The 13,571-nt window shown below is 35.6% G+C and overlaps 1 protein-coding gene across 8 annotated transcripts in view; it reads left to right on the top strand.

Moving 5' to 3' along the window:
- Vps13b (vacuolar protein sorting 13 homolog B) overlaps positions 1 to 13,571 on the top strand; it is a 756,023-nt gene that overhangs the window by 592,262 nt on the left and 150,190 nt on the right. For 7 of the 8 annotated variants that reach the window (XM_046464889.2, XM_046464891.2, XM_046464888.2 and 4 more), the window contains one exon: positions 3,365 to 3,772. In XM_046464889.2, the coding sequence (XP_046320845.1) occupies positions 3,365 to 3,772 (408 nt within the window). The remainder of the gene's footprint in view (positions 1 to 3,364; positions 3,773 to 13,571) is intronic. The other variant, XM_058585633.1, reaches the window with a different exon arrangement.

Genomic DNA, 13,571 nt, shown 5'->3' on the forward strand with positions numbered 1-13,571 from the left:
AGTCCCTCATTAGCTTCTACCAAATTTCTGTAGATTCCTATTGAGTTTTTTTACGTGTAAAATGATGTCATCTGCAAATAAGCATTGTTTTATTTCTTCCTTTCCTGTATATATGCTTTTTATTTCTTTTTGCTGCCTTATTTCACTGGCTGTGATTTTCAGTATTATATTCAATATGAGCAATGGGAATGGAACTCCTTGCCTTCTTTTAGATCATAGGGGAAGGCATTCAATTTTTCATAATCATGATGTTAGTTGTAGTTTTGTCATATGTGACCTCTTTCAGGTTAAGGAAGTGCTCCTGTATTCATAGTTTGTCAAGAGTTCTTATAATGAGTGGATATTGAATTTTACAAGTATCTTTTTCTGTATCAACAGATATCTCCTCTCTCCCTTAAGCTATTAATATCGTTACACTGGTTCAACCAATCTTGTAGTCCCAAGAAAAACCTTGCTTGGCTCTGATATATTATTAGTTTTATATCTTTCTGTATTTGATTTCCTCGGTATTTTAAGGATTTTTATATCTTTCTTCATGAGGGATATTTGTGTATAGTTTTCTTATATTATCTTACATTTGCTATCAGTAATGATGGTCTCATAAAATGAATAGAAAAATATTCTCTTCTGTTCCGGGGCTTGAAAATAATAAGGAAAGAAAGAAGAAAAAAAGCTGGAAAATTCCTGTAGTTTCTCTAAGCATTAAGAGAGTCTTTGAAGTCAAAAGTAAACATTTTCCCTTCATAGTTCCTCTATATGCACATAGTGCCCACCTCAGGATTTTGAGCCACCATTGATCCAGACTAGGGATGAGGGGAGGATAAATGAGAAATACCATTTTGGTGGTATTTGGAAATCTATTCTTCCCCAGTCTACCTGTTACCCTTTACTTTTTCTCAAATAGTTGTTCTATGTAGAATTTATGGCTGTATTCTCTCCAGTGGAGGCACAGGTTTCCATCTTTATTGGAAACAGAGTGGGTTCAACTGGGTTCTATACTCAGGGTCTCTCAGAATGCCAAAATCAGTATGTCATTTGGACTAGGCACTAATCTCGAAGCTTCTGGCCAGAATCTGTTTTGAAATTCATTCTGATTCATTGTATAATCCAGTTCCTTATGGTTGTAGGACTGAAGTTCCCAATTCCTTGTTAGCTAAGTTCCCTCAGCTCACCCATTTCATCTCATGTGACCCCCAGCATCTTCACAACAATTACATATCATGGAGCCCTTCTCATATTTTACCTCTCTCTGATTTCCCCCCTCACCTCCTTCATGTACCTTTTAAAGGTTTACATAATTAGATCAGGTCCACCAGATAATCTCCATATCTGACCTGGGTCTTTAATCACAACCATAACATCCCTTCATTGCACAGCAGTACATAGATTAGTGTTTGATTCAATAATCAGGGGGCAGGAATATTGTAAAGGAAGTACCTGGTTAGAATTCTGCCTACCTAGAACCACATTAGAATGTTCTGGAGTGCTTCAATACAAAATGACCAAATGTGATTTGAGCTGAGTTTAAGGTTAAGAATTGAGGGAAAATCTTTGCATTTAAGTTCTTCTTAACTGATGGGACAGATCATCTCCTATAAAGATACTTGTGCAGGTGCTATAGTGCTCTGAGGGGGCAGGGGCACTTAACCTAACTTTGTGGATTAACTTCTTGGAGAAAATGCTGAGGATTATCCTGAAGATTAATAGTTAGGCAAAAAAAAAAAAAAAAAAAGCTGTGGGGGGAGCAGGGGAGTACATTAAATACATGAGTAAAGGCCTAGTGATGTGACATAGTTTGGGTTGGGGGAAGTAGGTTTTATAAATTCTAATACTTCTGGAACTTTTTAAAGGGGGAGTCAGGTAATAACTGCCAATAAAGGCAAAACCTTTTCTCTCTTCCTAAGGAAGTTGGTCTTTTATTTTCTAGATGAAGAGGAACCAGTAAAGAGTTTAAATAGGAGTGAACCAATCAGGATCACATTGAAAATAAATCATTTGGAAATGACTCTGGAGACTGAACTAAAGGGAATGGGTTTAGACAGGAAAAACTATTTAGGAGGCTTTATAATAGCTGAACAAAGAGAGGCCTAGAGGAGGAAAATAAGAGTAGCTGGAATGCTAAAGACAGGAGATTATATTCAAGCAGTGTTTTGGAAATAAAATTGACAGAACTTATTCATTGATTGGACTGGTACCAGGGAACAAGGAAGTGAAATGAAGAGTCAAAAAGTCAAATTTCTGACTTGGGTCATATGGTGGATTGTGCACCATTAGCTAAAACAAAGGGAAAATAGCGTGTCTAAAGGTAGTTAATAGATAAATTGATCTGATGAGCCCTTCAGAGTTCAGTAGAAAGGGAAAACAGGCCTTTGTATTTGTTTGGTTTTTTTTCCTTCATTGCATTATTAAACATTCATTTAATTACAATAGAAGAAACTATTTTAGGTACTCAGAATACTAAGATGTAGCACAGCCTCTAATGTTCAAGAGCTCACATTTCACTGAATGATTACAGACATTTAGGCAGATAACTATGACAATAATATAAATAAGTGCCCAGTGATAGAAAAAAATGCACAGGATATTCTGAAAGCAGTGATGAGAGGCACCTCACTCAGCAACAGGGATCAAGAAAGATTTCCTGGAAGTGACTCCAGGGCTGAGTCTAGGAAGACAAATTGGGCAAGAGTTGAGGGTCCATGCTGAGCTAATAGTTAGCAACTCCTCTGTATACTGTCCTGTGTATGCTATGCCAGTCTGAAGTCAGGGAAATACTATGATTTAGGTGTCTGGTATATGTTACCTGTGAAATACACTATAGATTTTAAGAAATCTACCTATATAAACTTGGGTGAGAGATTTCAACTCTTATCAATGTAGAATGTAGGAAAAGTTGCAGGGACTTTTGTGGTTTGCAGCAGGTGACAGAAGAGAAATAAATATTTTCTGCATTAACTTGATTAGAGAATGGTAAGGGAGGCTGCTTCAGTCAGTTGGATCAGTGTTGATTACTATCAGTGTTTGTGTCAAACATTTTTCTGGGAATAAAGGGAAGTTCTTTTTCTTTGGGAAAAGGAATGCCAGTTTCAGGTAAGTAACTAAAGGGAAAGCCTGCTTCAGCTTGCATTGGGGTATGAGAGCAAAGATGGAATGGAGGGACTTGCTATAGGTGTACGTCCCTGGCTGTAGCAGGAATAGACAATCAGGAATATAGGCATAAGTGGTCAAAGGCGAATGTTCCTATTTAGCTAACTACATGGAAAAAAAAATAGGTGATGAATAAAAGAAATATAACATTCTGGCATCATAATGGGTATTTAATAAGAGAACTTCAGTAATTTTCATGTCTTTTTCACTTCTATAGCAGACATCAACTTGGATATATCAAAGCCTTTGAAAGCAAACCTGAGTTTTACCAAACTGGATCAGATGAACCATTTTTTAAAGAAGATAAAAAGTGCACATGGCTTTGCACATAGCAAAGAGACCTCTACTCTTTCAGACCCTACAGTGAATAAAGATGAGCTTCCAGTCTCCAAATGTTACCATGGAAAGTTGTCTAAACCTAAAGTACATGGTGATGGAGTGCAGAAGTTTTCATTTCAAGAAAACATGTGGAGAGCCATTTCCTGCTTTCAAAAAATTTCTGTCCATACTACTCAGATTGTGTTCTCCATGGAAACTGTCCCCCATCCTAATAAACCATGCCTGTTGGCATCTCTATCAAATCTTAATGGCAGCCTTAGTGTCAAAGCAGCACAAAAAGTACCTGGTAAGTCACAGAAAATGGAAGCGGGGGAGGGAGAGAGAGAAAGCAAGCAAAATGGTTTGTTAACATCTGAAAAATGCATCATTTTGAAGATTTTTATTATGTAGAAGTTAAAAGTTTTAAAGGCCATTAGAGAAGGGAACATTTCTGGTTTGTGACCTTATTGCAGAGATAGTTTTATAACAAATCCTTCGAGCCTAGGTATTTTAATGCCCTAAACTAAACTAAACTGTTCTATCCACCTCTTTAGGCACATTCCTACAGATGTTTTAAAACTGTTAATTCCTATTTTTTTTTCACCTAAAATAGCTATGGTGGGACAACAGAGCATCAAGTTTTGTGAACCACTAGAAAAGTGGTTCTCAAAGCATGATCTCGGAACCATCAGCATCTCCCAGGACTTTCTTGGCAATGCATATTCTCAGACCCTGCCCCCGACCTACCAAATCAGCCACTCTAGGAATGGAGCCTAGTAGTCTGTCTCAATAAACCCTACAGGTGATTCTGATGTGCTGTATTAAGTCACTGGTAACAATTTATTTAATAAAGAAAAATTGCCGTGGTGGCAGATATGCTACACAAAGTGTAATCGAAACCAAGGTTCTGCTTTGCAGGAATGCTGCAGAGGCATTTTATCAGACTGCAACACCTGGCAAGGAAAGGCTGTGTTTCTGTGCCCAGCTGAGCATAGAGGCCTGGACCCTGAAAAATGAATGTCATTGAGGGGTGGAGAGGTGAGAAGTTAACTGGCAGTGACATCTACATTTTTCTCTTCTGTTATCATGACTAAGTTGTTATGTGCTTTTTCACACTGAATCAGAAAGGGTGGGCAGAAGGAATGTGAGGAAAGGAAGAGAAAATGCAACTCACAGGTGGGAAATAACAGTTTTCAATCACAGAAACTGCTACTGTAAAAGTTCAGGGCCCAGTGCCAGAAATTTTGTTCTGAAAGTAAAAGTAGCGAGAGGAAACTATCCTTTTTTCCATTTTAATATTTAAGGATGAAAAAATGGGGGCTATGCGATAGTACAGGGGATAAAATAAATCCTTAAATTATGTGCAGTTTAGTTGCTTACAAAAAGTAATCAAGTGGCAGCTAGAGTCTGTTCCATAAAGCCAGTTTGGGTACAGTAGTTTAAAAGATAAAGAAAAATAAAATGTTTTACAGTTGAGAAGTATGAATTTTAGTCCAAAACAGGGATGATTTATTTCTTTCTCACCAGAAATATTTGTGACCAAGCCAGCTAAAAGCTCCCTATTTTTTTTTATTGTCTTTAAAGTTAGAAATGAAAAATGTTAGGTTCATGGGACATGAAAGACTATGAAACACTGGACCCTACAATGTCCAATTTATCCACAAATAAATTGTGACCCAGACAACACTGGACCCATTCCCACGCCTTTCCAGTCTTACCTTAATCATAGTGGGAAAAGGTTAGAACTCAAACAGAGTAGAAGAATTTAAACATACTGTATTCCATTCTAGGTCCTTTTTGGTTTTCATTCTCATGGCTTTTAAGTTTGTTTGCTACTCATATTTTAACCACTCTTAATGGTATCTATCCTTGGTAAACATTAGTCTCTAAAATATAATTAAAATCTTTCTCTCACTGAGCCATAGTCTATTTTTGTAACTTGTTTTTCTCCCCTTTGTACTAGAATAACTACATAGCCCTTCTCCTCTTACAATTATGTTCTTAAATCTAGTTAAACACAGAAATAGAAACTATGGCTTTGACCAGGACATATTTTATACAACCCTATTGAGTAGTATCCAGCAAACATTCTAAAATAATTATTTGTGTCAAATTAAATAAAAATTGAAGTTAGCCATTTAATAGTAAAAATTTTAATTTGAGACCATAACACCAAAATCTAATTCTTCTCCATTTCAACCTTATGTGACAGAATGCTCAAACAAGAAAATAGCATAGTTAGCAAAATAAATAAAATAATTTAGTGAAATAAGATTGTATTGAGTTCTAGCTATTGCTTAAGGCTGATTTCTAGGAAAATTATAATTAAGAGATTACTACACATTTTTTTAAAATTAATTTTATATTTTTAAATAAAATAATTTAATATTTGAACAACAATTTTATTGTGCAGTTGAATATCTTCAAATTTCATGCTTTGAAGTTTGTATGAAATGTAAGCAAACATATTTATATTTTTAAGGTATAGTATCGCTAAGTGGTAAAATGTATCCAACACACACACACATGCACACACACAAATCTCCTACCAGTAGTCATATTTCTTTTTGTAGTTTTCAAGTGACATCGTTCTGTATTCAACCAAAATTTTTTATAGTATATCTTTGAGCTCAGTGGGGTTAATGTTGGATTTTTATAGTTTGAATCTAATACAGAAATACTTAACTGTGTCTTTGATTTTACAGTTTATATAACTATTGTGACCATCTGCAGCAGCTGCACTTTTCAAATTATTTGCTGAACCCAATTGAGCACAGTGACAAAAGTAGTCATCTCAGATGTGCTATTAAACAGAGAAAGAAAAAGGAGCATTGCCTTGGTACAGTATGGCCATCTGCTGTACAGATGTTATTGTATAGAATGACTTAAGATAAAATAATTGTAGAAAATTTTCATTAAAACCTCAACAATTTGCACTTGTTTATTCAAATCTGCATAGCTCCCCAATGAGACAACACACTTGGGGTTTCTTTGGTTCTCACTCACTTTCTCTTTGATCCTTTTTGATGTGCTGACTTTAATAAACACAGTCAAAAACACTGTGCAAAAACATCATGGAAAAAACTACAAAGGAACAATTATAGCAGCAGAAACTACTCTAATCCCTAACTTACGCAAGCTATTTTTAGTGAAATATTTTTTTAACACTCTTTATGTGACAATGTTATATAAACAAGGAAAAATGGTCTTTTCCAGATGAATTTTAATTTAGGAGCTGAAATAGATTTGTAATGCTAGAGGAATCTTATGTGCTAAGTAATATTTAGAGAAACGCCACTGGGAATGTGTTGTAGGCATGTACCCTCACTCGTCAGAGGTACAAAAAATATTTGAGTTTGCCTATGAATATATTTTTTAATAATTGAAGCTGTCATAAGCTTATGAGAAATATATGGGAAAGGGGGATAATAAAAGCATGAAATGAGAAAGTTAAATGTTTTCCCGGAAACATTGTCAATACATTTAAATAAGCTGAAATGCATTCTTTCATGTTCATTTACTAAATTTTAAAACTTAATATTTAAAAGTTATTCACTAAAGTGGTTAAAGGAATTACTGTTTTCATCGTATGAAACAAAATGAAAGGGTTAAATATTTTCCACTTTACAAGGAAAATCTACCAGTTCTTCTTAACCTCTTATACTGTTTTGCAATCCTAAACTATGGATATTTCAAGGGACTTTTTTTTCCACTGCACAGATGCTATTTAGCAGTGACTTATAATAACCAAACTCATATTTCTGCTAGAATACTCATATTCCCCCAACTGTCTTTGGTAAAATGTCCCTGAAGTTCTGATTTTAGTAGGCTAATGCTTTTATATTAAAAGTTGGTGCATAATGCAGAAAATCCTGATTGTATTATCACTAACAATGAATGTCGTTTAAAAATTATATTTTATAGGGTTGGGGTTGTGGCTCAGCAGTAGAGCACGCGCCCAGCACGTGCGAGGCCCTGGGTTTGATCCTCAGCACCACATAAAAATAAATAAACAAAAATAAAGGTATTGTGTACAACTAAAAAATAAATATTTTTAAAAATTATATTTTATATTCTGAAATATTTTAAGGCAGATAATATTCATCCCATTCCATAGTTCATTCTTTTAGTAACCCCTTCCTGCCACATGAACAAACAACACAATCTTTTTTGCCAATTGAAGTATATCATTTTGGAGAAACCATAGTGTACCAATTTTATGACATTCCTGCAAATTGTGAACTGGCTGTGCCATAGGCAGGGTGGGGAGTGAGCTGCACACTTTAGCTCCCCTAGTCAAAATAAATTATGGTGCTATTAGGGCAATGATCTTTAGATTTCAGCAAACAAAAGTACACAATTGAGAACTGTGAAATCGTGGTACTTGAGATTACCTTGTTCTTGCCCATTAAGAGCACTGGTATTAGCAATCCCCACATAGACAAGGAAGAGGAAAATAGGTGAACAAGTTAGATGGCACAAAGGGGAAAAAGCCTACATGAGGCCAATTTGACTGATATTTTAGTCAGATTGGGAAAAGGTTGGGACCTCTGTGTCCAGAGAAATGCTGAGAACTTTTCACCCAGGCAGAAAGCAGTGAGTTGAACTCCTTCTAGTCAAAGAATTATGGTTTAAGTAACTGACTACCCCCACTGCTGTCATCCAGATGTACTTATCTTTGTGTATAAATAGGAGGAGAGAAAGAAAGCATAGCCACATTATTTTTCACGTATACAAAATGTCTCTTCTCATGTTCACTGAATTCAGGACCAGTAAGAACCTAAAATTCAAGAACCTAAAATTTCTTTTCGTGTACTGAAAAGTGAAACTCCATCCTTAATTGATACAAAGCGGAGCTCCAGCTTTTCATTCTGTTAACTGGTTCTCCTGAGGAAAAATCCCTTAAGGCATAATCATAGCCTTTGGATACTGCGGTATTTCAGGTTAGCCTAAAGGGAAATAAAACATTAAATTAGATATGACTACCTAAAATAATATATTGCAATAATAAGTCATTTATAACACCCCAAAGACCCTTGTTACTTCTAGAAAGAAATAGCATCCCTTTTCAGTGCCTACGCAATAGGAAATGAATTCTTTGACAGTGAAAGCCATAGGACAAACTTAACTTTTAAGCAACCACTGAGGATTGAAGTGGAAGTACAGCTTGTAGACAGCTATACAAATCACTAATGAACCTTAATGAATATTGGGTGTATGCTTCAGGGTCCTGTCATTTTTGACACCGTGTCCCAAGTAGCCTAAATCCAACACTCAAGGAAAGGTGGAGACCTCATTGGGTCTGTAACATCTGGGATTTTATTTGTCATTTTGGCATACCCTGCAAGCGCAAAAGAAAGAGTAAAAGGGGATTATCTTGACAACAAAATGAGTTACTGAATCTTGTGATAATGAAAAGCAGAAGAATTATAATGCCTTTCTATAGTCCCTGAGGTAGAGGTGCATTTATAGTTTTGTAGAAGTAAAATGTAGGCAGGCACAACAGATGGCCTAGAGTCCGTGAAACACGACACTCCCTCATTCTAGGACTGAGTACCACTATTAATCCTGGTCAGATTCCCTCCTATTACTTTATAACAAGGTTCAAAGTTGCTACTGATGAACTGGCATGTACCTATTTTTTTTTACCCTTAAATTACCTGGAGTTTACTGAGTTTTTTTCAATGGTCATATTTTTCTGTACATTCTGATAAACCACTGAGACATTAAAAAAAAAAAAAGTAGAAGGAGATTCTAGACATTGAATAGGAAATAAATAGAACAGTGAAATTATTATAACTTTTTCTCTCAAAATAATGTCCCATATTATTTTTCTAGTATGTAAAATAAAATCTACAAATGTATGTAAGCACTGCTGTAATTCTTCTGTCTTCTTAGGCATCACATATAGTGGAGAAGAATCTCAATGTACAAGTTTTATTCTTGCTGTAACTGTTAACAATATATGAGTACATAGACTTTTGGGCAGTAATAAGCAATATTAAAATACTACTACCTTGGGGGGGATTTGTTTTCATACCCTCAAAAAAGAGATTAAAAATTATGAGTATTTGGCTTTTTAAAAAGCTAGTAGATTTTTGTTATTTGGGCAAATGATACAGTTAGTTATTCTTTTGTTTAAGCAAATTATTTTTGTGCAGCCTTTTATGTCAATTTTATGACATGTTTTTCTTCTGTGGTAGCAGGCTTATACATTTCTTAAAATGTCTGTTAAGTGATTATTGTTCTTTGATACAGTTTTTGTTTTAGGGCTTGTGCCTATTATATCTGTTTTGGATTCCTGCAGGAAGTTCTTAAATAGTCAGGATAGTAACTCCAAAGCTATAGAAGGTAACCCCTGAGTTGAATCTCTGATGTTTTAATTTCAAGGTTTCATGAAAATGAATACTTTCTATTAAGCAGCAAGCTTGGGCTATCAGAGCGATCTCCTGTGGTGGTGTGGGGAACATGATGTACCTGCCCAGCCTTTCTACAGGGAGATGAGCTCACTGCACAGAGATAACCATCTCTGACTTTTTCTTCTGATTCATCGCTGACCTGAACTCCATTTGAACCTTGTTAGACAAAAAACAAGCAGAATTCCTGGCCCAAACTATAAAATATAATTAAGCCCTTTTGAAATGATGTGTAAAAGAACATTGCTATACCCCCACTTATAACCACTAGTACCACCACAACCAATAAAGTTAAATCAAGCACTGCCTGTAATGGATTAAAATAATAAATGTTCCTGGATTTCAGTGTTTGAAGTACTTGAAGAAAACAGGCTCCCAGCAGCCCGGGTAGCTGAATGTAGAGAGACGTTTATTAATGACAAGTTCAAGGATTTGGCCTGTTTAAGATCATTACTTTCTGTTTACCGTGTGTTACACATCTCTTGTATTTTTACACAGCCCACATGTATCCACATGCAATAATGAAAAGCTTTTTTTTCAACAAAAGAATTGTTAATTGTATAAATATGGTTCTCTTGGGGAGTATGAAATCTTCATAAGACTCTGCTCCCTTCTAATGAGTAATGCAGTGCAGTTATTATAATGTTCCATGTAAATCCACCCTCAAATCTTTCCCCTGCCTAAATTAGCCTATTTATTGCTATCAGTTTCAGTTACCAAATTACAAATTCTTTGCTAGAAAACTGTTGGCCTCAGGTCATGTATATTTTAGAATCACATCCCATAACATTGACCCGTGTGTGTCCTGTATCTGATAGGGTGAAAAAAAATCAGTGTTTTTATTTTTTTCTCCAACTTTTAACTCAAGAATTTTAAAGAACAATGCATTTCTCTAGATTTTGATGCATTTGTATAAAAAAACAAGTGATATACATTTTATATACAGACATTAAAACAATGTTCTTGGACAGTAGAATAAAAAGCCTTTGAGAAAACAAAAGTGTTATCAATTAACATGAGACTATCTCACGGTGTACAATGTCTTTGGAGAGGTTTCAGCGATAATAATTAAGAACTAGAGACCTTTATCTTGGTAGCCTCATCTTTACATCCTAATGATAGCACCTATTAGTTAGTATTCAGTGAAATGAACACATATTGTTAGAGCCCCAACCCAGGACTGTGGAAAAAGAGACGGTTAGAAGTAAATCTGTATCTATCACTCTCCTGCATTTGTGGCAGCATTTAGTTTTGCCTGTGGTCACAGCAAATTGCCCTCTTATCCACAGAAGCCAGTAGGCTATTTGCTAAGAAAGTTGCTGGCAAAGCAACCCTGGCAGTAATGAGTGACTGAAAAAACATCTGAGATGTTCTTTTATACCCTAGCTGGTCCCCTGGACCTGTGGCTAAATTGACATAGCACAGCAAGACTGTGCAAGAGAGCTGTAGACAGGAACAAACATTTATTTACAACCCTGTTACCACTTGGTAAATGAAACTACTAAGAGCAAACTAAGAGTCATAGTTTTTATAAAGCAACATAGTACTTGAAGGAGGCTGACAGTCTGCATCCCGGCCCTGCTACTTACTGGCTAGTAGATTGTGGCAGAAACAACTGTGTAACTCATCTCCCAGATGAAGGCAGGATTGATTCATAGGGCTGTTCAGAGTATTAGATGACATAATCTGTGCAGAGAATCCTACATATTGGTTGGCACAAATTAAGTGTTTAGTAAATACTGGCCTTTATCTTCTTTCCCTTCCCGCAACAGAGTCACAACATTTGAATGCTAAAGTCATAGAAAAGTAAATTTTTTAGCTAAAACTTATCTTAAAGGCAATACTTTATCAAGAGCACTTTCTATCCTTTTCTTCCATAGACCTAAACGCATTGAATTTAGGATAGCCAACTGTATCAATCTGATACGATTGTAGCTAAAGATAAAAATATTTATTCATTCCACAGCCCAGTGTCAGACTCATGATTTCAATGCTCTTCAAGATACTAAAATTATCTCATGGGCCACCTAAGTGTCAAGGAGCTAAAGCCCACTGGGCTAGTGTTAATTGCCTTGTTGAGTGAAGTAGAGAGAGTAAGCATTTGTCCAAGGATCATTGGGGTGGGGGCGCGTATCATGGATTGAACCCAGGGTTGCTCTACACTGAGCTATATCCCCAGCCCGTTCTATTTTTTATTTTGAGACAGGGTTTTGCTGAGTTTCCCTGGCTTGCCTCCAACTTGCCATCTTCCTGCCTCAACCTCCTGAGTAGCTGGGATTACAGTTGTGAACCATCATGCCCAGGCTGTCCAGGGTTATTCTAAAATAAAGTGAACTTCTGATTTCTGGTATTTCTATTATATCCATGTTTTTAAAACTGGGTATGTAGATCAAGATCATTTTCTAAGCCATTGTAGTAAATTACTTAGCAAATCATTTTGCTTTCAACATTAGATTTATACCAATTCTATCCATATCACTGACCAAGAAAGTTTGATTTAGTAGCAGTTTTTTCATGTAATTAAATTAACCAGCTACTGCATTTATCTCAAAGCTTTTCAAATATGTATTTACTGTTATTTTCTCTGTAAGAAGGTTGTTATATGCTCTCCAATATGCAGTTAGATATGCGACTGCATTTTTTAAAAACATAACTGCATGGTCCAATCAAGTTCTGTTTTTCTGATAAACTGACAATATGTAGGATTCTCTGCACAGATTATGTCATCTAATACTCTGAACAGCCCTATGAATCAATTCCTCTTCTGCCTTCTAGTTATTTTTCCATTTTCTTACATCCAAAACATGAGGCCTGGATTAGACTAGGAATCTCAGCTTTTACTAAACAGTGAGGACTGGGTAAAAGTCCCTAAGAACACTGGAAGTCCTGCCTAGGATAAGTCATTAAATACTTTGAAAAAGAGACACTAGTAAGTGGGCCACCCAATTTGGCTATCATTTTATGACTTTTAAGTTACTTTGTTGGAGAGCACTGGCTTCTCTTATAGCTCACATCAGACTCCATTGAAACATGTTCTGTTATGTTTTGTTCTATATATCAATTATATCCTGTATTTTAGTTTGCTATATTAACATACAATATATTTGTATAAGCTTATTACAAATTGAATTGAATATTATCAGATCAACTTAAGCATTCTGATTGGGGAGCTGGAGGTTTTTTCGTGGTTACAACACCCAAGTGTCATTTTTATGTCTTCAGAGTGTTTATTGGAATGAACTAGAAATTGAAAGATTTTATTTTTGAAGGATTGGTCACATCTTTATGGATCATAGTTAAAAAAAATTTCTCCTCTTTGAGGCATCTCTATGCAAATCAGCTTCTGTATGTTTCTAACACATGCTTGCTGATTTTCTAGTAGCCTAAGATTGCTTCCAGCTGGATAAAAAAAATACCTGGATAGGCTTTGCTAGCACATGTTGTCACTGAGTACTCTTTCTAATGATATACAGAAGCTTGATTTAGATTGCATTTTGCTCAGTCAGCATGTAGAAAATAAGAGCCTTACTTAGAGAGTCTAGTGTGTACTGATGATGTGAGGCTGGCAGCGTTTTGTAAATATTTTCCAAAACAAATGGTTTGCATTTATTAGTCTTCTGAAGGAGTATTTTAAAGGTCATGAAACTATTTGTTCCTTGAGATTTTTATACTCAATGAAAAATATGCCAG

The sequence above is a fragment of the Marmota monax genome, unplaced genomic scaffold (assembly GCF_021218885.2).
Source record: "Marmota monax isolate L192 unplaced genomic scaffold, Marmota_monax_Labrador192_F-V1.1 WCK01_AAM20220418_F8-fsc00003, whole genome shotgun sequence".
Classification (NCBI taxonomy): domain Eukaryota; kingdom Metazoa; phylum Chordata; class Mammalia; order Rodentia; family Sciuridae; genus Marmota; species Marmota monax.